Raw genomic sequence first — 24,135 nt, 5'->3', positions numbered from 1 at the left:
TGAGGAACCCAAAAGCAGTATAACACAGAGCTCTGATATAAAATGATACACAATCTAATTGAGCACACATAAAATAATCAGAATATAATGGGCTGCTTGCTTTTGACATGATGACTATTAAATACAATAGGATGTGTAAGAACAGAACAGAGAAAAGTGAACTAGGAAAGTTATTTTGAGGGAGTAGAGGCAGTCAGGTACAGGAAAATACCCTGAGAAAAGACCTAAAGGAGGGGTGGAGCTAACTGAGACCCTTGAAAGATTATCAAAGGGTCTCAAGGGAAATTTGATTTTATGGAAGCTGGTAATTGGGAGTCAACCGTAGTTCTTAGAAAGCAATGACATGATAGCAATGTGAGTCTTAGAAAGATTAACAGAATGAAAAAAATGTATTATTATAGGGATGAACTTGAGTCAGAAGAGCCTAGAAGTTGAAGGTCAGAGCTGTCCATGTCGATTTGGAACTCATCAGCTTGTAGATGAGGTTAAGATTGTAGAGAGGGATGATCATACCAAGCATTAGGAGAAAAGGGCAGAGAGCCAAGAACAGACATCCAGTTCAGTCACCATTCAGTGAACAACTATGCTCCCAGCACAAGGCTCTACACTGGTGAACCAATGGGGACTAAGGTATGGTCCTTGCCCTGAAGGAGCCAACTCAGTCATCTATGGTCTGGGACTTATGCTAAAGAAAAGGCAGCAAAGAGACAATGGAGAAACCAGGAGAGACACTGAAGGGCTCCAACAGCATAATATCTAGAAAGTCAAAGGAAGAGGGATCTTTTTTTTTTTTTTTGTGGTACACGGGCCTCTCACTGTTGTGGCCTCTCCCGTTGCGGAGCACAGGCTCCGGACGCGCAGGCTCAGCGGCCATGGCTCATGGGCCCAGTTGCTCCGCGGCATGTGGGATCTTCCCGGACTGGGACCCGAACCCGTGTCCCCTGCATCGGCAGGCAGACTCTCAACCACTGCGCCACCAGGGAAGCCCAGGAAGAGGGATCTTAAGGAATGTCAGAGACACCTAAATATCAAGGGAAGTAAGGATTTGGTATAAAATCAGTCTGATGCATTTTGAGAAAAAAAGTATCTGTTTATGTATTCAAATCTCTAAATTGTTATTTACTTTTCCAAGCTTCTCAATTTACAACCTAAACTTCAGGGGACAAGAAAATTCTCATGTAAAATTGTTTGCTAAATAAGCCTTGTTCTAAGAGGACAAATACTCATAGAATGTATATGTATCACTGTGCTTTTCCTATGCTCCAAATAGTATCAAAACCACACACACACACACACACACACAAAACCCCTATAGGCAACTTGTCATCTTCTATAATTATCTAACTGCCAAATCCATTCCCAGGGATCTATTCTTTAAGAAACTTAAAATTGTTCATAAAGGGCTTCCCTGGTGGCGCAGTGGTTGAGAGTCCGCCTGCCGATGCAGGGGACACGGGTTCGTGCCCCGGTCCGGGAAGATCCCACATGCCGCGGAGCGGCTGGGCCCGTGAGCCATGGCCGCTGAGCCTGCGCGTCCGGAGCCTGTGCTCCGCAACGGGAGAGGCCACAACAGTGAGAGGCCCGCATACCGCAAAAAAAAAAAAAAAATTGTTCATAAAGAAGGCTAAAAATAGCACTGAAAGGGAAACCCAGTGATTTCCATTGAGGCTATAGATTTTACTTTTGTTTTCTATTTAATGTAACTAATACAAAATGGGAATATGTCTACTTTCTTGACATATGCTTAAAGAACAGGATCATACATGAACCTCTAAAAACATAAAAGCCTTACCCAGAAAAAAACACAAATTCAAGATAATCACAGGTTACCTTGCTGGAGAAAAAGATGTTATTTCGCTTATTCTTGTGCAACTTCTTCCTAAAGCTTACATTATTCATTTAGAAATTTAATTCTGGGATCAATGATATCTAAATAAAATTTAGGGATACAGAAAATCCGAATGCATTAAAGATATGAGAAATTTTAAGGATTTTATCAGATATACAGAGCCCAGAGTTTACCAAAGCATATCATCAAAATAGCATGTCTAGAATTGAGAACAATGTCGTTTTGATTGCTACAACTATAAACAATACGTGGTCCAATACATGATTTAATGTCTTCTATTTGTATTCACCAAACTAAACCAATAAAAATAAAAATGGCTGACATTTATTGAGCAGTTACTAAATAGCAAGCACTCTCTGAGAGTTTTACATATATTTATTTCATTCAATCCTAAGAACTACCCCAGGAGATAGGTACAATTATTATCCTCATTTTACAAATGAGAAAACAGAGGCACAGAAAGTTTACGAATTAGCCCATTACTTATACATAATAAAACTTTACAGTGAGTCAAGGAAATTAATTTTAAATTGCTATAACTTTTATAGGTTTTACTAATGATACATGGATTTGATATGCCATGGTCCACCATACTTGTTTTTCACATTGTATTTACATAATTTTAAGTAAAAGGAAGTAATTGTGACATACCTTTATCAAAAATACCTGGCAATCACTGATATAATCATATTCCAGTCCATCAAAAGTATGATAATGACGGTCCCCATATATTGTGCACACTGCTGGGCATGGATAATACGTGCAGTTGAACATTCCTCGTCGACAAACACTATTAGAAAATAATACAAACACTGTTACCTTTCTAAGAAACCTGGCTCTACTTAGTATTTTTCAAGCAGCATAAATATTGGAAGGTTTGTATTCAAAAGCATTCACTGAGCCAACAGCCCTTATAAATATGGCCAATTCATTCCGATAACATTTTATTACAATGATAGATAAGGCATATATTTACCACTTTGTCTAAATAAATTATCAGACATCACAGCCAAGCCTGGAAATTGTGCCTGGGTCACACAGAAAACAGGTGATGGAATGAAAAATTAAACATACGCCTGCTGGTGGCTAAAAGACCACAATGCCATCTCATCTACTGGAGTCCATTTAAATACCTTAGACAGGACTTGTTCATGAACTTAGAATTTTTATCCACATTTCAAGGAAACTGTATTTCAATTTTATTTTATGGCTTATTTCCAAACAGAAAACTTTCCATCAAATGTGACCTTCTCTTTGGAACACTTATCACTTTCTTATAAACTTGAGATATGTTTTTCCTATTAAATTTTCAAATTGTCATAGTTCATTTTTTTCTCCTGGGTTGAACAAATAGGAGTAAAAATAATGATCTCCCTAAAGGTAGTAGCTCCTAACCAACTCCTGAAAGCCTTTAAAATCTTATTTACTCAGACTTCATTTGCTTTTTGCTGAAATCAGTCACATTAAGTAAATACAAGATGACTGAAACTAATACAATTTCTTAGGAAAATTGTGAAATAAACAGATCTCATTACCAGGTATAACATGGTGTAGCAATCACTTCTCCCGAGAGGTACTCCCAATCTTTCCAGATACATGGACAGCTTTCAGGAACATAACACTTTCCTTTGTGCTCTGCCATTCTTTCAAGTGAAGAAGTAAATGCTATTTAATATAAACTACTAATTTCAGTTTTTTAAACAATCAGCAATCTTGTCATATTCAAAACCATCTATATTTGTTACAGCTGTCGTAAGCATGTTCTGTCTGACCTATGGAGGGGTCGAATCCAGTCTTTCTCCCCTATTTTACCACACAGTACCTTTCACATCACAGAAATAAATAAATGCCAGGCAAATGACTGGATGCAAAATTTTAAACTTTTTGTTATCACTTAGTACAATAAAAGGGAGACAGAAGCCTAAATTTCTGGGTAAAGTGAGATATTCTGAAAAAACAATTAAAGAGGAAGTAAATCTCCCTTTCTTTAATATTTGCTACTTGATAGAAGAGCCTGTGAGTCTAAGAATTTTTTTACAAAATAGTGAAGTATGAGCTGGATAACATTTTCTATTACAGGATAGAGAGAGTAATCAAAAGCTTCTTTTGTTAGTGTTTAAAGTTAAAAGCCATGAGACTTTAGGTGTGTCTTGAATAAGAAACCATTATATCGAGTGTTTCACATTTTATTATTAACATATCAAGTTTTGAATGTTGGTTTCTTCAAAGTGTAATTTCCTTCATGAAAGATTACCCCATAAGAAAGTACCTTAAAATACCTCTGAATACAAGAATTAAAACAAAATCATTATTCATAATCTCAAGGAAAAATCAATTTGGGTATATTATCAAAATATTTTGATATGAAAATAAATACATATTATATATAATAAATATTTCAATACCCTTAATATAAATATATACATATATTTTTCAATATTCCTAAAATTTTTTCTCAAAAATAGCTTCCATAAATAATAAAATACTATTAAATACATACAATAAGTTAAATATATAATAGTATAACTATAATATAATAATAAAAGAAATTAAAATAATAAATAATGGATGATAAAATAGTAATAGCAACATTCAAATCTAGCTAGTAAAAATAGATAAGATACATAGTTTTTTTTCTGAACTTGCTTTAAAATGTGAGAATTCTGTGTTGTCCAAATTAACATAGAAGTCAGGATTCCTGACTTCCTGCCTCTTCTCTAAACTAGAAATGATCACATATGTTCCTTTAGTTCTCTGCTTCCTCGCTCATAGTTTATCTAATGTATATGTTATCCATTTGACTTTAAGTTTCACTCCGGAAGACCATGAATATCTTGTTAATGGTTGTGTGCCAATGCCTAGCACATAGCAGACACTCAATTGTTGAGTAAAGGTGAAGAAATGAAACTATTTATATAAATGATGCATCAACTCATTCAGATTTCTTTCTTTCAGACAACAGTGCCCTAGAGTCCATAATTTCTCCCCTCAACCTTTCCAAACTTCTAGCCACTTTCCCAGAGCATTGCATCTCTCTTCTGCCTAGAAAACTAAAAGATTTTTTTCTCATCACTCAAGACTCAATTTAGTGCAATCTTTTCAGTGCAATCTTTTATGTACCACACTCCCTATATACAGCAGTCTGTACAAACCTTTATTGGAGGGTTTACCACAATGAACTGCAAGTAATTCATTAAACGTCTTACAGAGAAAATAAGAACAATAACAACAACTAGTATTTCTGAGTGTTAACTATGGCCCAGCCACCGTTCCATCCGCTTTAAATACATCATTGACTCATCTAATCCTAGTGACAATTCCATAAGGTAGATTCTATTGTTAACTTATATATATTTATTTTAGCACCATCATCCCTGTGTCTTAACAGAATGTCCCAGATATTAGGTGCTTCATAAACACTGGCTGCTGAATTGTTTAGATAAGGGATGCCTCGCGGAAATGAACCACAATTCTTTTTTTTTCAATTCTCATTTCTTTTATTTTTTAAAATATTATTCATATTTTTAATTTTTTAATTGAAGTGTAGTTAATTTATAATATTATATTAGCTTCTGGTGTACAGCATAGTGATTCAGTATTTTTACAGGTTATACTCCATTAAATGTTGTAAGCACTTTTTTTTTTTTTTTGTGGTATGTGGGCCTCTCACTGTTGTGGCCTCTCCCGTTGCGGAGCACAGGCTCCGGACGCGCAGGCTCAGCGGCCATGGCTCACGGGCCCAGCCGCTCTGCGGCATGTGGGATCTTCCCCGACCGGGGCACGAACCCGTGTCCCCTGCATCGGCAGGCGGACTCTCAATCACTGCGCCACCAGGGAAGCCCATAAGCACAATTCTTAAATAACCAGCCAAAGTAGTGGTTTTAAATGGTTACACTGATGACTGATGAGTTTTTCATAACTAATCAAAACTGGAAGAAGGAAGAAGAGAGCTGTAAATCACTGTGAATTGTCTGCTTTAAGCAGGTTTGGGAAGTGGGGTTAGTAATAAAATAAACATTTACTGAGCACCTACCATATGACTAGTGGGCTGCATATACTCAACCATCTATGAAGTAGATATTATTACACCCCTTTTAAAAAGACAAAGTTGAGACTCCAAGTGGTTAAGATTTGTCCCGAGGTACTTTACCTAATAAGAAAGAGGGCCAACATTTTAACCCATTTCTATATGACTCTTTCCACTGTATTACTTTCCATTTCTTTAATCCACAATGATTTCTGAGCTAAGGTATGCGGTCCATTTGTAGTCGATGAACTGCTGGCACTATAAGGAGCCCCATGGAAACAAGTGGCACCAGGCTTATTGTCCTAAAATAAGCCAGCCAAGGTCACGTGGAAGTCAGTACAAATCATACTACCAAAAACAACTTTATAATAGAAAGTTCCATGTAACAAAATTATTTCCAAACAGTGAGAGGCCTCTTAGTCAATTCCAACTATACTTATTTCAATAAAATAAGAGGTGGGAGGAAATTACTTTAAGTTTTTGTAATAAAATTTGACCAGTAAATTAATAAATCACTGTTGAACTAAAAGTCAAAGGTGACAGCACATAGATATTTTTTTAAATAATAGCATCAACCACAAGCACATGAAACAAAATTAGGATGTAGATTTATTTAATCAGCCATGCATCCCTGAGTCATAATCAAATCAAATAAATCAAGCAATGTTGTAGGGTTCAGTTATTTTACTATAATAAAGGTTTTATTTCCCTTGTCCTTTTTACTAAAATGTCTTCCTTGCTCGTCTGCTGTATGACCTGATTTCTACCTGCCTTTATTTTCCCAGGCAAGGCCTTGTTCTTTCACACTCCTTCTATGTCCTTTCTTTCTAAAGAGATTGATACAGTCCCATTACTTGGCTCTTCAACCTATTCCAGATTGGGACCATTTAGACAAATGTGACTCTCCTGGGAAACAGACCACAAAACCTCTCTCTTCTTTGCTCCTGGTTTATATGAATAGAGCCCAGGAATCGCTTTGTGTGAGTACGTTCATCGAGAAAGAATGGGTGACCTCTTTGCCTTAGGCGGCCCTCCCTCTGTGCACTGCCTCTATTCATTACCAGAAGAAGGAAGGCCAGTGAGGCCAGATTCCATGTGTGCCGGCAAGGAAGCAAACAGCCACCAGATTCTGTATTTACCTTCCATGTATACTAGGCATTTCTGCTACTAAAGAAAATGTACAAAGATAAGAGTAAATTATGCTGCCATAAAATAGTGGCCCATACTTATTGAGTGTATACACACACACACACACACAGAGGCACACACACCACATTTCACAATGCCTAACTGAGACTTTAAAGGAACTTGCAGAAAAATCACGCAGCTGATATCGGCAGAGCTGGGATTTGAAACAGGCGTGTCTGAAGTCAGAGCTCCCGCTGTTAGCCACTGCCCTAAGTAGCCTCAACACACCATTTTCTGTAACATCCATTAGATAGATCAGTTGGCATCAATAATATAACTTAAAATCAACAACAGTAACAGCACAACAGAATATACAAAAGATATGTACTTCAAGTGTTTTGAATACAGAGTGGCTCACTACCATTTTCCCAAAATTGCAGTTGAATCAGGAGGTAAATGCCAAGTCCATCCTGAAATGAGTTCTCTCCTCGATTCACTGCATTACTTTTTTCTTTTTTTCTTTTTTTTTTTTTTTTTGTGGTACGCGGGCCTCTCACTGTCGTGGCCTCTCCCATTGTGGAGCACAGGCTCCGGACACGCAGGCTCAGTGGCCATGGCTCACGGGCCCAGCCGCTCCGCGGCATGTGGGATCCTCCCGGACCGGGGCACGAACCCGTGTCCCCTGCATCGGCATGCGGACTCTCAACCACTGCGCCAACAGGGAAGCCCCACTGCATTACTTTAATTATATTGTATACATAACATATTGTGACATTATTTAGTCATGTGTTATATGTGATATGCATCTCACACATATGTGATATGTTCCATGAGCACAGAAAAATAATTACAACAGTCTTCTAGTTACCAACTCAAAGTGTACCACTAGTCAGAACACAATTTTAGCTATTCCTATAAATAATGTTTTTAAGTGCTCTTGTGTTTTCTATCAAATTCTAAACGTTCTGTATTATCAAGAAAAAGAGGCTTACCCTGGAGCACAAACACAGCCACTTATGCAGGGTGATGATGGGGCACAAGTGAAGTTCATAGCCAGGTTTGCACATGTAGTTTCACAATTTATACCACCAGCTGGTAGTTCAGGGTCAGGAAACCTACAGTCGAAATACTGTTTTCCCTCGGGGCAGATGAGAACTTCAGGGACAAGGCACAGATAAAATACCCTTAACTTTGTATTTGTTCTACACATTTAATCTTATTGACATGCATTTGTCATCAAAACACAATTCACCATAGAATACAGTGCATTTAACAGTAATAACTGATCTTACTCTGTGATGTTTGGTTCATGAGCTTACAAACATTCCCTAGACAGATTTCCTTTAATCACCGAAATTTCCAAAATCTATTTTGAGTTTGAAAACTTTAGCTGCCTTCCATAAAGCAGTAACTAAACAACTAGTATATAATTTTCTGAGATCAAGAACCAGGGTATTCTGATTAATGCAAACATACATTATCAATTTTTGAGGACTGACAGTACAGTATATTTAAACTTTACAAAGTTGCATGTTTACAACAAACACATGATACTTTTAGATCTCGCTTCACCTCTGAGTCCTTATTTACATTAGTCCTCACTATAATGTAGAAGTGCAGAAAACGGACATAATCACAGGCAGGCTGGGGCTTACATGTTGCTCCAGAAACTTCTGAGCTCAGAGGGATTAAATAACACCCCTTATCTGGGGCCAAAAGGAATCCTGGGGATTCCTCTGTGAGAAGTCTGGCCACCTGGGCATCCTTTTCTTCAATGCTGAGCCACCCTGACGCAAATGGGGCAAGGCAGGGAGGGCCTAGTAGCTACTGAATGTGTGTGTGGTCCATGAACATACACTGTAAAGAAGCCCTAGACAGCCTGAATCCTCATAAATTGAATCCAGGGCATATAGTTTAAAGCTAATTTATAAAATATATTACATAACTGTGCAAATAAATAACAAAGCAATAGCGCACAATTAGTTTTAGCAGCCTACACTCTTCCTGCCCATTAGAATCAACAAAAGGTAGTTTTGTTTAGTATTTGCCTAGAATTTCCCCACAGTGACCAAAAACTTGAGGCTTTTTGTGTGGTGAAAATAAATAATATAAAGGGTCTCCTAATATATAAGATCTTCAGGAATGATATGCAATCATAAGATGATATTCTCAAGAGAGATGACAGTCGATGTCATTTTACATGCCATTTCTAATTGATGGCTGCTAGTACGAAAGCTTTGCTACTTATAATGTAGCCCAGGACCCGGTAGCATTAGCATCACTTCGGCCATCAACAGAAATGTTGCAGGCATCACCCCTGACCTACTGAATCAGAATCAGCATTTTAGCAAGATCCCCAGGGGACTGTGCGTACATTAGAATCTGCTGGTCTAGAGTAGGGTTTCCCAACTGCTACTGTACAAGTGAGTTCTAACAGGTGTCTGGATACATATCCCTAAAGCTTTTGGGGCACCTGGGGTGGTGCTGGGATAGGCAGCATCAAGGCAGCATCCCTGGGTTGATCAGCTCTGCCCCTAAGAATGTCCACCCCACACTGTCCTACAAATATTATAATTCCGAATGTGAAAAAAGTTAGGAAGCGCCAGAGTACCCTGTTGAGAAACATTCTAAGGCTATTCCTCCATGCACATTGGCAAAGAGGGCTGTGACAGATTAATAACTTCTGCCCTAAGCGTAGGAGCAGTACTAGAGGCACGTTCTCTTTAAGGAAACATCTATCTAGATCTTACCAGCAGAGGGTGTTGCTAATTCATCACATTTCACAGTCCCATTTGAACACTGGCTGGTAGAAGTAAACAAATAGTTAATTCATGAAACCAAACCTCAAGTTTTTCTGTATTTCAAAAACAATATAACATGCAAGAATTGACAAATACGATTTTTCCTTTTTACAAATAAGTTATTGATTTAGGTCCAATTCGAAGAGAGCTATTTCAGTTCAACACATTTTTATCAAACGCTCATATATGTGTGGGGCACTGTGACAGGCATGGGGAATTCAAAGACCAAAATTCGTAGTCTTTAGCCAAGTGCCTACTATATTCTAGTAGGACAGAAAGACATACAAATAAATAATTTAGCCAGTGTGACATGCAACATACAAACGTTTAAGACATAGAAGTAAAGCACCAAAAAATGTTTTAAAATCTGTTAGCAATTGACATCGGGGCAGTCAAAGAAGATAAAGTCAGGAAAATTTTGAAGAAGGGATGGAGGTTACGATATAGATTAAAGTAGGAAGGCTGTCACACTGAGTGGAGATGTAGTACAAAGCCATGTAGGGGTAGGACAGCTTTCCATGCGATAGAGTGCCATGTGGGAAGTGACAGGGGATGCAGATGGCAAAGAGTCAAAGGCCAGCTCCTATTAAGACACTAAGAATTTATCCGTGAAGTGAGTCACTAAAGACCTTAAACACAGATGTGATATGGTTGGTTTGAATTCTAGAAAAGTCATTCTGGCAGCAGTGTGGAAGACAGAGTGAAGTCTAATCTTGCAACCTGAGTTCGAAAGTCAGGGCATAAGGCAAAAACCAAATTCAGGCAATGTGAATCTTGAAAATCCCTTAAGAAGATATCATGATAAGGAAAAACACACCAGTTCTCAATAAGCCAGTGGATAAACCACAAAACTAAAACCCCTCGGTAACTTACAGTATTTGAACACTCATCTCATCCTTAACTTTTATTTGAGAATCAAACTGATCAAAGGCCTTCCATTTCACTATTTGAAACTTCAATTCATAGCTCTTTTCTGCAGTTTTGAGCACAAGACTTAGGCATTCCATGTTGAAATGTAATATATACATGTGGTTTAATATATATATATATTACGGTTTAATATATATATATAAATGTAATATATATGGTTTAAAAGTTTATATATTAAGGTTATCTGTATTTTTCAAATTATAGGTGTAATATTTCAATTTATGGTTTTGGTTAAGAAGTTATATGATTACATGTTATTTGTCAAGAACAATCACCATCACTGAAATCTACCATAAGCCTGAGGGCGTTGGGATGAGCTCCCCAGGTTGGTAAATGCTGCCTCTGTAATGACACCGACAGTGAAATCTGCAAGGAAAAGAAAGGGTTAAATTAACAAAATAGGATACAAGTTTTTAAAAAAACACTGAAATTCAAGCAGACCATATGCTCTGTACTGATAATTTTAATGCACAGTCTAACAATGACATTACTCTGTGAGATTCCATACAATTCTGTTATACAAATGTGAAGCCTTGTGCAGCTTTAGATTTTGTTTTCTAAATTCAAGCTCTGTATTGTTTTAGTGACAGAACAGACTGTGTTATTTTTGTCACCAAATAAAAAGTCCCTGAAGGCACTTCAGAGAAACACAACTGGTATATCATTTAGCCTTATGTAGACAACAAAAGTCTTTATGTCATATGAGATTTGAGAAATTTCTGAGCACTGAGAGACATTAAAATCCTGCTACTAAAATCTGCCACATGACCGTGAAACATAAACCTTGCTATCATTATTGATATGGCAAAAGCAAGTGGAGATAAACGTCAGGATTAACCATCAGATTCCTTAGCTCTTTCTATAGAGAGTTTGTGAATACATACAAATAAATAAAGGTAAAGACATTAAGAAATATTAAAGAAACAACTCACAAGCAGATCTTTGCATATATGCACACTTATTTCATGGAAAAAGTGACTGTTTAATAGTGGAAAAAATTTATGGTGCTGAGTCAATTAGATAAAAAACAGAAAGAAAGGAAAGAGGCATGATAGCCCATTTATCCTGTAAGGGAGAAAAGAGATAAAAACTGGACGCTGTCAACCCACTCCTGTGACGTACATGGGCACACAAAAGCTAAGTGTGTCTTCATAGTATTTGCCTTCGGGACAGTTGCAGCCTTCAGCACAGTCATCATGACACTGTTCTGGGGAAGAGAGAGAGATGCAGGCGCGGCGACAGAAGGAGGAGCAGTGATGGTACATCATGCCTTTCTGGCACACCACCCCTGAGGACGAAGAAGCATCAGTTGAGAAAGATCTCCACAGGGCCGAGAAGCATTTTATGCTGGGTTATAAGTCTATGATAGACATAAATCGTGAAAAAAGAAGATATCTTACATCAATAAACCTAGAACATTACAGAATCCTATATCCTAAATAAATAAATAAAATAATTCTTTGCCTCAGTGTAACAGAAGAACAAAATTTCTATGTGACATATATTTAAGTGTGACATTCCATAACACTCTTTAACAGCCTGTGCTATAATTTTTAAAAATATTTTTAAGGTATTTTATCCATGTAAATAAACTTGCTTTCCTCACAGTTTAAATTTATTTACTGCTATACTGACACCACCTTCTTCTCTGACATTATTTAATCCTAAGTAAACTTTTAGTCCTCTGTAAATAGCACAAAACTTGACTTTATCAATCTGTACTCACAGCTCCTGTTTTTTGCCTTTTTAATCATGTTTGCACTTTTTGCTAAACCCTCCAATTTCTTTTTAGAACAAACTGAACTGATTACAGTAGGCAAACTAAAATAATCTAAAAACACACTTATACAAACAAAAATGCTGGATAAAACACAACTGAAATAATGTTAAATGTATAATTGATCTTGTGAGAAAAAAATGGGGGTGGAGGGTAACTTCTCCACACGCCAGAAGTAAAGAGAGAAATAAAATCCAGAACTTTAAGTAGAGGAAGGGAGGATGGGTCCCAGTAATCTTGGACCTGATATTTAACTCTTAAGGAAATGGAAAATGAAAGTTGGTCCTTTTCAGGGCAAGGAATTGGGAGACCCTTAACTTGGACCTCCAAAAAAATCTCCATCGTCAGTTGAAAAGATGGACTACAGCAGAGGTCAGCAATCTTTTTTTGTAAAGAGCTAAATGGTAAATAGTTTCAACTTTTCTGGCCATACAGTCTCTGTCACAACTACTCAACTCTACCCTTGTAGCTCAAAAGCAGTCATAGACAATATGCAAACATATGGGTAGTAAACTTTATTTCCAAAAACACGGGAAGCCCAAGGGTGTAATTTGCCAACTTCTGGACTAGAAGAAATCTGCTCATAGTACAGGGAGATGCCAGGAAAGCTTCTCTAACTCTGTGGGGTCTCTGATGAAATAAAGTATCCTCTGAGAAATCAAATTCCTGCACAAGTTTGGTATATGAATTTACATTACTTTTATATTTACATTATTTTTGTCTTAGAAAGCCCAAGCTGAGAAATTAACATCAAAACTGGCCAGTGTTACTCCTGGAATAATAGGAAAAAGTTTTTTGAAACCACTGAGGGATGAAGAGATGGAGAGAATGATGCTCCTGAAACCCAGGTCACAGAAGATTCTAATGGGGGTAAGGGGACTGGGCAGTCTTGATAAAGAAAGATTAAATCATAAAAGAAATTACAGAACAGTAAGGCAAGGAAACAATCTACTACGCATGATAACAACAGACAGCATAACCAGGAGGATGCGAGCCCTAAGGACTTGAGATAATAATTGCCTGTTGCATAATTTACCTATTTACCTACAAATATGTGTCACTATACCACATAATGCTTTCCCGTACTTTCCAGTATTTAGAACATTTCTATAAGAATTTTTTCAAATGTTTCAAATTATTTCTGTTGCATATTTCAAACCATACAACTACACTCTAATTTTGCTTATGGTAAAAATAGTCAAAAGCCATTGGTCTTATCCAACAGAGCTCCAATTTCACTTTTTTCATGTTTACACATTATAATAAGTCAAATAACTTAAGCAAATATTGCCTTTTTATTTAAAAACATAGCAGTAATTACAAACACAAAAATCTCTACAGTGTTATTTGATCATCTTTATCAGTGACAATGCCATCATACTCACCACAGAATGAAATCTGAACTCTGAAATCGATGGGAACACCACGCTGGCCACAGAGGTAGGCATAGTGGGCAAGAGCATTGCATAGGCAGGCGCTTCCGCACTTGCATGCATCATGGCGGCATAGCTGATAGTACAGCCCAGGGCTAATATGGATGTGGCAAGGAGCAAAGAGCTCTTGGTGGATAACATCACAGTGTGCTGCATATCCAACTAACAGACAAAGAACCCCATTAGCACTTCATTTACTAGTCTAGCTAGTATCAAATACCCCTGAAGTATCAAATTCCAGCACTATCCAAGCATCTTGCTTTCCAAGAAATGCACTGTACTGCATATTATTTTCAATAAGAGCCAATATTTTCAGCTTATACTTTTTTTGGTTTGTTTTTACTTTCGGTAATATTGGTAACAGTACTTATCCATATTTAATATTCTTCTAACAAAAAAAAAGGAAAGTATTGTGTTTTACCTGAATAACTTGAGCAACAGAAGGGTTAACTGACAGAAGTGGCCTCAATTACCCCATCACCTGAGGACCATCTTAGGAAATCACCCCAATTCTGCTATAAAGAACTGATGAGTATTAGAAGGTTTATCTCCCAACATGCACACACAATAAAAGCAGTGCCAATTGTGGATGTTATGGCAATTCACTGGGATACACAATTATCCAGGAAGGACTAGGAATCATCTCACTCCAATGGAGTCTCCGAGGTAAATGGTAATGAGGTAGATGCCACATAGTCATTAAACGCAATATCTGCACAAGGCGAGTGCACAATGTCTGGTAAATATTAGGAGATCAATAATGTTTGATAAATGAATCTATGACGAATACGTGAATAAATGAATAATGAATAGAAACTGGTAATGGAACATATGCTAAAGGCTATGAGCTATCACTACCAAGCCATTTGAGGGGACGTGTATAATAAGTTCTTGAAATGTGTTGACTTTTCCTTGAGAATGACTGCTCAGATATAACTCTTTATGGGAGTAACCAAGTTTGACAAAACAATCTGGATTTCATCTTTCTGAAAAAGCCTCGTCCTGTGATTTCTTGGTGCAATGGACCTTGATTGCATTGACTTCTTCACAGATAAAATTAATCAATCTTTGAGTTGTCATTGTCTTTGAGAGACAAGATGAGATGCTAGAGATCAGAATTTTTTCACTACTGAGGAATTATACTGAACTTTTTCTGTGGAGCTTTTTAAATATATTTATTATTGGAAACACATGGTAATTATCTAAGTAATTACCTGAGTATTATATATTTTTGCATAGTTATGCACATAATATATGAAAACAAATGACAGACTATAACAGCATACTATTAGCATATATACTCCTAATTCCCAGGATCTCCAAGCAAGAGCTTTTATTGCGTGTCCTAAAGATTTGTAGATCAAAAAACATTCCTACTGACATTAAGTGAAAGGGTGACTCAGAAAATCCTTGTTTAAAAATATCCTTCAGAATCCATATCAGAGTTGACTTTCATCTATTTATTTTCCTTTCTTGGGGGATCTTTTTGAATTTACCTATTTGAAATTAAAAAATAATAGTTCATGGCAAAGGTGAAGAAAAATAATATCTAAAATATATATGTCATAGAAGACATAAGATATGGGGACAAAAATGATAAAAAATATATATAAAAATGGTAGGGAATAAAGGAGGTCATTAATGAAACAACCAGAGACAATTAGAGTAGAGTCCAATTGATAATTAGAAGTTGGCCTAGATTAAAAAAAAAATCACTGAAAGCAAGATTATCTTGTTTTCTTTCCAGGACACGAAAACTGTAAGTTAATAATAAGGACCATAGAAAATAAACAGAATCCTTCCAAACAACCACTACAAAATCCAGAAACTCTACTAACTTCTCATGGGTACTCAATCAATATTAATTATGAATTTTTAAAACTACATAAAAACAGTAAACTAACCAAAATAATTAAAGGAACAAATTTAAATTATAAAAATATCTATTTAAACATGCACATTAATTTTCTTTCACAAAGTGATTTTGCAAAAAAAAAAAAAAATACGCCTTCTTTTATCGAACAGTAAAATAGCCTTTCACATGGCCTGCTGTGGCTTTAGTAAAAAAAAAAAATGCAGCCAAAAATTCCTGGCATGTGAGCTGCACTGTCATTGTAAATTGGAACTCTATGACCATCTCAAATTGTTACACACCTGATGGCACAAAGCTTCTCTGGATCACTGGCTTCCTGCTTATGAAGCCATAATATGTTCTGTGAGTAGGAACTCGTAGCGTGACATCAATAAACAGGAGAATTCACACGCACTGTCACACTATGGAACCGAAGTTGAATATCCCAAGATTATACGAGCATTATTAGAATACTTCCAGAGACTTTTCTTTAGCATTTAAATAATCTGAAATACCCAAAATGCTAGCTCACATTTGGGAACAGTTGAGGGATTTCTGAACACCTAAAATAAGTAAATTTATGAATGCAGAGTAGTAAATAAAAGAGTCATTTTCTGGAGTTCTTTTTTAAAGTAACCTAGATTACATAAAGAGGCATGTGTATTAAATAAAAATACATAAAGAATGGCATCAATTTTATCATAATGAAGAAACTCAGAACTTAAAATCACTATCTAATTTTACAAAATTGCAGTAATACAGAGAACTTTTTCCTAGGTTTCCATGCAGAAAGACTTACTGTTTTGTTGATTAATGTTGCAGGGGTCCACCATAGGAACATGAACAGGTGCAAAACAAGTGGAGGAAACTCTCCATGCATTTGCATGAAGTTGTGGGGTACCTTCTATCATGCCTGATGGAGAACTAGAAAGCAAATATAATATTCTCTTAGCCTCTCCCATTCATTTCCTTCCTTCAGAGTCTTCAAATATTGAAAAAAGAGAATACTACTTTTTTAATTTACAAAGAAATCTTAGAGCTTGAAATGTTTTATTACATTTTTAAATATACATGGTGTTAGCTTCCTATTATTAAGACTTTACAATGTGTCAAATTGTGGACATACATGGTTTTATTTAATAATCATTTCAGCCTTGTGAAGGAAACACCATTATCCCCATTTTAGAGAGAAGGCAAAGCAGAAGCTTAGAGAAATATTAATGTCCACTCAGCTGCTAAGTGTCAGAGGTGAGATTCAAACGTAGTTCACACCACTTTGATGAAATAACACTCACACAACCAAAGCATGAATGCGTGTGGTTTAGGGAGGTGGAGGTAGGGAGCTCACGTGATTCTTTTCAGGGTAAAGACAAATGTCCTAAAGAAGAAATAGTCTACACCGCTGGTTCAGTATTTCAATTTTCATTATGAGGCCTGACATACTGAGGTTCCACTGTGAGGTTGGGCAAACAAACCAAGTGAAAATTAAGGAGAAATGGTATAAGAGGCACTCTTGCGGTACGCGGGCCTCTCACTGTTGTGGCCTCTCCCGCTGCGGAGCACAGGCTCCGGACGCGCAGGCTCCGCAGCATGTGGGATCTTCCGGGACCAGGGCTCAAACCCGTGTACCCTGCATCGGCAGGCGGACTCTCAACCACTGCGCCACCAGGGAAGCCCTAAGAGGCACTCTTCACCCAAGTTTTCTCACTTCGTCAGTTCCCTCAGCAAACCAAAATGGAAGAGAAATATCTACCCTTCAGGCTTATAAACCACAACAGTGTTTAAGAGCCAGACACTAAAATGTCTCCTCCAAAAGTCATCAAGATTTAGTTAGTCATCAGCCAATAGTGAGCGACAATCCCTGTTGGAGCTGTGCCAGACACTGTCAGAACTACTTAGAGAATCGGGTTGGACTAGGTTTTCTGTAGGAAGCTTTGACCAAGCAAAACTTCACTAGTGCAAACCATAACTGCATGAATTGCTACAACACGGCCAAATAATAGAGTAGCATTTATCTTCACTCTCTTAGTGTCCAAATAAACATAACTACTTTGCCTACCATTTATCTCAATCACCAGTATGAAGCTATATGGAGCTTCTCACCACAAAGACAGGAGTAAAAGAGGGAGCCACACAAGCTACTCCACCATGCTCATCCCTTGTAGCCACCCTTTCCTTCTTTTTCCTATTCCTCAAAATGAAACTATTCTAGAAATGTATAGAATTATAACAAACCCAATCCGAAATCTAATTTTGCTCCAATGAGAACACGAAGACGCACAGAAATTGCATGACTTGCACTAGCTCTTTTCATTCTTTCCCTCTCCATCCCTACAAAGCACAATAAAATAGGTCAAGGTGATAGATGTACTCAGGATTCCCAGGAGGAACTGACTCAGAGCTTGGTTCTCTTATTTCATTTAATTCACTTAAAACAATAAATACCAAAAAAAGGAGCTGAAATGTAGACCCATTTATTTATTGCATTCATTTTATAAAATAGCCTTTCAGTTCACCACAGTTAACTTACTAAAACAAGGCATACAAAATAAATTTTCAAGTAATTAATATTTTCCATTCATTATGTTTGCAGATTCACATTAACTTTGTGATGCAAGGAATTTTAACTGCTTATGCTGGAAAGCTAAACAATGTTTGGAAATTATCTCTGACTCTGAAATATTATCCTGCACTGTTATCAGGCCTGAATGTTTATACATGGAGGAGACTGGTGCCTTAGAAAGAGGCAGACAGATCTGCCATCTGTTAAACATTGACTACTAACCCATTCTGACAAACAGGAAGAGAAAAGGCTTAATGTCTCCTCTGCACATCTTAACCAAGTCACTTAATATAGTTTCTGTTTCACAAATGGGTAAGAAATCAATATTCTGATCTACCAATAAATGAAACAAACAAACAATGTATGTATGACTGATTCACTTTGTTATAAAGCAGATAATAATAGAAAAAATGCTTTGCTGAAATCCTTTGGAGATTTCAGGGTTTTTTGGAACATAGGCCACCCCTCTCCTTGCTCAATCCTGCAATAAACCTTTCTCTGCTCCAGACTCCAACCTTTAGGTTTGTTTGGCCTCACTGTGCTTCAGACACACGAACCTGCATTCGGTAACAATCTGACCAGCTTTACAAGCGTCCCCTGATAATGTGTCAGATATTCAAGTTTTAGGGCCCTGTCCCAGCTCTATGGAATCAGCAACTCTGGTGGGGCTCAGTGATCTCTGTTATAACAAGCCCTCCAGATGATTTTTATTCGCCTTAAAGTTTGAAAATATCTGCATTGTCAGCTGGCCAAAGCGTCCACCAGCAGGTGAAGGGGAGTGGCGCCTGGAAAAGATAGGGAGTAGCCAAGGCAAGTACAGCAGCATTTGCCGTGGCAGTAATGGAGGAAAAAAAACCAAAAAAACAAAAAAACCCCGTAAATGACCTAAAAGCAAATTAATTACACAGGATAAAGGTAAAAGAAACTCTCTTTTAAAATTAAAAAATTTAAATGCCCTTTCTCCTTGCTGATCCAAATTCTCTTGGTGCCACATCAAAAGTCCTACTACCTCCAGGGCTTCCCTGGAGGCCCAGTGGTTGAGAGTCCGCCTGCCGATGCAGGGGACACGGGTTCGTGCCCCGGTCCGGGAAGATCCCACATGCTGCGGAGCGGCTGGGCCCGTGAGTCATGGTCGCTGAGCCTGCACGTCCGGAGCCTGTGCTGTGCAAAGGGAGAGGCCACAGCAGTGAGAGGCCCGTGTACCGCAAAAAAAAAAAAAAAAAAAGTCCTACCTCCATTCAGTTCAACTGTCTAGTGCATATAAGGTATTATGCCAGTTCTTAAGAATATAAGGATTAAGGACACAGTCTTTATTCTCAAAGCCTTTGCAGTTTTAAGTGGAAACCAGACAGATAAATGACAAATTTTCATAGATAACAGAGTCAAAATTAACTTTGATGGGATACAAACTCACTTTTTGAAGCAAATAATGACCGAGTTGGTTTGAAAAATAAATAGGAGTTAATGGGGAAGATTAGGGAGGGCACAGAACCCAAAGCAGGAAGAATATGCAGAAGTGGGGTTTTTTTGTTTGTTTTTTTTGTTTGTTTGTTTTTTGCGGTACGCGGGCCTCTCACTTTTGTGGCCTCTCCCGTCGCAGAGCACAGGCTCCGGACGCGCAGGCTCAGCGGCCATGGCCCACGGGCCCAGCCGCTCCGCGGCATGTGGGATCTTCCCGGACCAGGGCACGAACCCGTGTCCCCTGCATCGGCAGGCGGACTCTCAACCACTGCGCCACCAGGGAAGCCCCAGAAGTGTGTTTTTAATGGCATTTGGAGAATGGCTTTTCCAGGAAACGCTGCCCGCCTACCCAGCCCACACTGAGCTACTCAAAATTTTGCTTTGCTTCTAGCCACAACCACACAAGTTAACACTCAACTTTTTGAATTCACCTCAGTATTTTTATACATGTTGTGATTAATACCTCGCCTAGAACAAATTATTTCTGAAAGACGGTTGTCCCCTCCCAATCCACAATATAAGCTCCTTGAGGATGGGAACCATGTCTTACTGCCTTTATTGTCCCACAGTGCTTATCACAATAACAGGTGCTCAAAGCATTTACACTAAGTTATACACCATGTCTTATCACATGTAGGTGAAAGTGCTTTGTTAATACAAGGGGTATAAATGTATTTTATTGCTTTTTCTCCTAATGAAACACCAACTATCATAAAATCCAATTGACTTAGATGCCACAATGTTGCTTTAGAGATATCATTCATACCAAATGATATCAATATTATTACAGTATAATTTACTATCATTCACACCAAATGATTCTAAGACTTTTTAAAGGCAGCAAAATTTTTTTACATAAAATACCATTAAGCTTGATAGGATAGGTGGCAGAGAGAATAACAGGAAGTTATTCTGTGGGTAGCCTTCAGACTGAGTCTCACTACCTAAATCCAAAGTCCAGCTCCACTGTATCTGAGCTATGTGACTGAGCTATTTATTTGTCACTTTGGTGCCTCAGTTAGCTTCCTTATCTATAAAATAGAGATGCTAATCAGGGGATTGCTACAAAATTTAAATACAATAATCCGTGTAAAGCTCTTGGAACAGTGAGTACTAAGCTATTATTCGTTAAGTAAACATTTTTAATGTAAGAATTTGTATCCTCTAAATTACTAGTCATTAAATTATGTTAGCTATACAGAGATCATACTTACAGAAAATCATCCCTTATGTTCCCATTAAATGTGCCACACAGACCCAACGTTCTTCTTTTCCACGCACTAGTGAGCTGAATATAAACTCTTTCTCCATCTATAGCAAACAGAATCTTTAAACCAAACGTGGTTTTTAGAAGAATAAATAAGGATGACAGAGTCTGAATTTCAACAATTCCTGCAGGAAAAGAACATACATAAATCAGCTTTGAGACTCACAGGCAGTGTTCTGAAATGTTAATGTACAACATCGGGAGTCTTCTTCCAAAAGACTTCTTCCCAGTCCCTGCTCCTGTGCTCCGGGGCCAATTTTCACCACCTTGTGCCTGTTTTCTTTTCTTCCATTTCCCTTCTGGATCTTCAGCAGGTATTTTTAATAGATTGTCAGGTGCACATGTAATTTCAGTTGGCAAGCATCTCATGGTGGGGGTGGACAGTCCTTAGACATTTGAAATCTGATCTCTTTTCCTTAACGTGTGTGTGTGTATGTGTATGTGTGTGTGTGTGTGTTTTCCCACGAATTGGTCATGATTCAATAAGGAAGGGGCACTTTTTCAAAAATTCCCCATTCCTTTGAAACTGTCAGCAAAAAGGGGAGCACAGCACTAGAGAAGCACCATTTTATGAGACGTCTCTAGAGAAGAGAAACTTGTGCTCAAGACTGAATTTGACTTTTGCCACCAGAAGAGTGGCTCCTGCATCCCTGTCACAATTTCTGCCATCAGTCTGGTCACCAAACCAAGAAATCTGAGAAGCATTCTTTGATCACTTCATTCCCCTTGTTCTCCTTCCCCAACCAACCCCAATCCAATCCATCACCCAGTTGACAGCACTTTTTTTCTAAATAAAATTTCAATCTGTTTTCCTCTCTCCATCTCTACTGTCACTGTCTTGGATCAGTTTCTCCTCATTCCTTGTATGCCCTCCTCTAATAATATCCTAACTATTATCTGTGTCTCATGTCTAACTTTTCTCAAAGCCATTTCCATAGTGTTGTTATAGTAGTCTACCAAGAAAAAAAAGACAAAGTTAGTCTCCTCATTAAAACTCATTGCTTATTTGGTTGAAACATATGAGATTGTCATCTTTGTACATAAAAATGGTCAAATAGGGCTTCCCTGGTGGCGCAGTGGTTGAGAGTCCGCCTGCCGATGCAGGGGACACGGGTTCGTGCCCCGGTCCGGGAAGATCCCACATGCCGTGGAGCGGCTGGGCCCGTGGGCCATGGCCGCTGAGCCTGCGCGTCCAGAGCATGTGCTCCGCAACGGGAGAGGCCACAACAGTGAGAGGCCCGCGTACAGCAAAAAAAAAAAAAAAAAAAAAAAAAGGTCAAATAATAACAATTGCATATTCAATTTCATATCAAGTTCAGTCAACATCCTGGCACAACACTGACTGTGACCATGTAATTTATAACACAATTCAAGACATTTCTGAAAGCAAAACAGACTGTTATTAGTAACTATACTGGAACACAGGCATGAACAGGGCCTCCCAGGAAAACCACAAAGTATGATGCCCTGTCTATAAGGCATTCCCCATGGAATTAGGAGATACAAACTACTATGTATAAAACAGATAAGCAAGCAGGATATATTTGTACAGCACAGGAAATAACAATCACTGTTTTGAAGTAACTTTAAATGAAGTACAATCTATAAAAATATTGAATCACTATGTTGTATACCTAAAACTAATATAATATTGTAAGTCAACTATACTTCAATTTAAAAAATAAGGTCTTTCCCATTCTCATCCCCATCTCTTTCCCTCTTCTCTGGACATTCTACACTTACCCTCTTCATGCTGCAGCAATGCCAAAGTAGTTACAGTTCCCCCTAAACATACTGCATAGTTCTCCTCTTTGCTATGCCTAGAACACTTCCCCCATCTCCTTCATCCTGGCAATTCCTCAGCTGTAAATGCTCAATGAGATAGTCCCTTCCTTAAGAAAATTTCCTGACCATACCTGCATGGTTGAGTGAGTTGTACCTAATCATTTAGACCCCCAAAGTCCCTATGCATATCTTTGGGTTTATCATATTTTTAAGTGACTGTTTACTTGTATCTCTCCTCTTCCAAACTCTAGTCCACTTGAGATAAACACTAGGTCCCATAAACATGGCCGTCTCCACCATGTTAGTCTGGCTGAGGAGCTGGCAACACATAGTCCCTCAATAAATGTTAGGTTAGTCGGCTAACGGGAAAAGACTCCATTGAAGTTGTGCTGCTGTTGTTGTTCCTGTAAGAAAAGTACACCATCAGCATTGCTTCTTACCATTCAGATTGAAGCCCTGGTTAGGACTGGTAAGGATCTGTCCTCCCCTACTAAGGGTCACTTGTTTGTTGAAATCATCCTCCAGAATTAGAGTTACAGACTGAAGGCAGACCAAGCCAAGGTTCTGCATAAAAATCAAATTATCAATTAAAGGAGTGAGAGAGAGAGAGAGAAAGACATAGAAAGGGACAGGACCAATGGGAGAAGGAAATGGGAGAAGATGAGGAAGAGAAAGGAGAAAAGAAAGGAGAGAGTGCACATGGATAAAAATTTATGGTATATAGAAAACTTGAGAATAAGCAATATAATAAAGTAGCTATTACATCTTATTATGAATCTAATGTAGCCCCATTACTAATAAAATATATCTTTATGTAGTGCATTAAATATACCATATACATACATACACTTTACATAGATTATTAAATAGAAATGTTTTCAATAAAGTGCCAATAATTATGTTTTCCATAGTGCATATTTAAAGTATCTTTCCAGATTCATTTGTGGTATATTAAATATTTTAAAAGTTCAAGGTAGAAAAGAACAAAGAGAATTACTGTTCCATGCAGAAGGTTAACTGAGACCTGACATATTGCAAAAGAAAAAATTAAAATTAAAATTAAAAAAAGCTAACAAAGTAGACTAGAATTTTGTTGGAAACAACCATTTTATGTTGGAATGAAAGTAGAAAAAAAGATTTTGGCAAAATTTTGACCACTTGATTTAGAGAGAGATGAATGAAAAATCTGGGTTTCTTTGTTTACAAATTATTGATGTGCTTATTTCAAGATAATGTCTTTAAAATAAATATTCCAGAATGCT

The 24,135-nt window shown here is 37.7% G+C and overlaps 1 protein-coding gene across 1 annotated transcript in view; it reads right to left on the bottom strand.

The window, feature by feature from the left end:
• OTOGL (otogelin like) overlaps nucleotides 1-24,135 on the bottom strand; it is a gene marked incomplete at both ends in the record, with an annotated part of 156,347 nt that overhangs the window by 90,676 nt on the left and 41,536 nt on the right. The window contains 10 exons of the mRNA XM_079714238.1: nucleotides 2,501-2,639; nucleotides 3,385-3,492; nucleotides 7,997-8,159; nucleotides 9,755-9,807; nucleotides 11,027-11,101; nucleotides 11,858-12,023; nucleotides 13,898-14,107; nucleotides 16,597-16,721; nucleotides 21,036-21,213; nucleotides 23,314-23,437. Of these exons, the coding sequence (XP_079570364.1) occupies nucleotides 2,501-2,639; nucleotides 3,385-3,492; nucleotides 7,997-8,159; nucleotides 9,755-9,807; nucleotides 11,027-11,101; nucleotides 11,858-12,023; nucleotides 13,898-14,107; nucleotides 16,597-16,721; nucleotides 21,036-21,213; nucleotides 23,314-23,437 (1,341 nt within the window). The remainder of the gene's footprint in view (nucleotides 1-2,500; nucleotides 2,640-3,384; nucleotides 3,493-7,996; nucleotides 8,160-9,754; nucleotides 9,808-11,026; nucleotides 11,102-11,857; nucleotides 12,024-13,897; nucleotides 14,108-16,596; nucleotides 16,722-21,035; nucleotides 21,214-23,313; nucleotides 23,438-24,135) is intronic.

The sequence above is a fragment of the Hyperoodon ampullatus genome (genome assembly GCF_949752795.1).
Source record: "Hyperoodon ampullatus genome assembly, chromosome: 11".
Taxonomy (NCBI): Eukaryota; Metazoa; Chordata; class Mammalia; order Artiodactyla; family Ziphiidae; genus Hyperoodon; species Hyperoodon ampullatus.
Note: the sequence above shows the minus strand (reverse complement) of the source record. Positions and strands in the feature narration are given on the sequence as shown.